This window comes from Alligator sinensis, unplaced genomic scaffold, assembly GCF_000455745.1.
Source record: "Alligator sinensis unplaced genomic scaffold, ASM45574v1 scaffold1416_1, whole genome shotgun sequence".
NCBI classification, from domain to species: domain Eukaryota; kingdom Metazoa; phylum Chordata; order Crocodylia; family Alligatoridae; genus Alligator; species Alligator sinensis.
Window position 1 is genome coordinate 579,828 of NW_005842714.1, and position 1,158 is coordinate 580,985.

The following is a 1,158-nucleotide window of genomic DNA, read 5'->3' on the forward strand; positions in this document are numbered from 1 at the left end:
CCCGCCATCGCCGGAAAGACACGAGCGGCCGCGGAAACAGCCGAGCGCGGCCGGAGTGGGCGGGGGAGGGGGAAGAGTATGCAAATAGCCATGCAAATATGGGGCGCCCGGCGCGCGCCGCTGTAGCCACAGCGCCCCCCGAGGCTCCTGCCTGTGCCCTGCGCCCCTCGCACGGCCGCTGTGCTGTGGGCACCCTGCCCCCGGGCACCGCCACGCCATGGTCCCCACCGCCCGCTGCCCCTGGAGCACCTCATGTCCCCGCCAGTCGGCCAGTAAGTGCCTGTCCTCCCTGCCCTGCTGCCTTCTCCCCACCTCGCCTCAGCGCTCACCCCCATTCTGCCTCCAGGTGGTGCCTCCCCGCCCGTGGCAGCACCCGGCAGATTTTACTAACTTACACGGACAATTTTGTAATCTTAGATCGCTTTGAACACAGGTTGGTCTTCACCGGTCACACATCTGCTCCCCTCCAACACGCTGCCCGAGGCAGAGTGCTCACCCTGTTGCCTTCCCCCGGTAATACCCTATGCCTACACCTCCCTCTCCACCTTCCTGTGATGCCCACCATCATCCGCTCAGGCATCCGCCTCTGTGTAACATGGATTGAGCAATTGCTATACTGTCTACCTATAGGTCCAAACCTCCTAGCACCTTCCTCCATACCTACTTCCTATCCTACAGTGCCCACCCACACTTCTCACCTTTTGCTTCCCCACAGTGTTCCTGTCCAGTTTGCCTCTCTAGAGGGTTCAGAACTTCCCACACCTCCAGCTCATCTTTCCTCCATGCTCCCCCATATTCCATATGCCGATACTCCATAATCCTGAATGACCCTGTGATATGTTCGCGTACCTGCCACACATTGCCATTGGAAATGTGTCTCACACTTTCAGAACCCCAACACCTGTCAACACACCTGTCATGCAAGATCCCCATGTTTTTGCCCATCCAGCTGCTCAGCACTTGCCCACCTTCAGGCAGTATCAGGGCGTACATAAGGGTCTAAGGGAGACCCCAGCAGTCTTTCCTGCCTATGACAACAATGAAACTTCACTACAGCACCAGCCAAACTTTCCCCAGCAAACATTTACCTGTACACATTCTTGCTGCCTCTATGCAGAGAGCCATCACACTGCCTCTGCATGGTGGCAGAAGTGCACA

General features: G+C 57.9%; 1 protein-coding gene across 1 annotated transcript in view; it reads right to left on the bottom strand.

The window, feature by feature from the left end:
• The window catches only part of CREBBP (CREB binding protein), a 190,440-nt gene extending 189,624 nt beyond the window's left edge, over window positions 1–816 (bottom strand). The window contains exon 1 of the mRNA XM_014524970.1: window positions 763–816. Coding sequence (XP_014380456.1) covers window positions 763–816 — 54 coding nt within the window. The remainder of the gene's footprint in view (window positions 1–762) is intronic.
• Window positions 817–1,158: the final 342 nt, after the last annotated feature.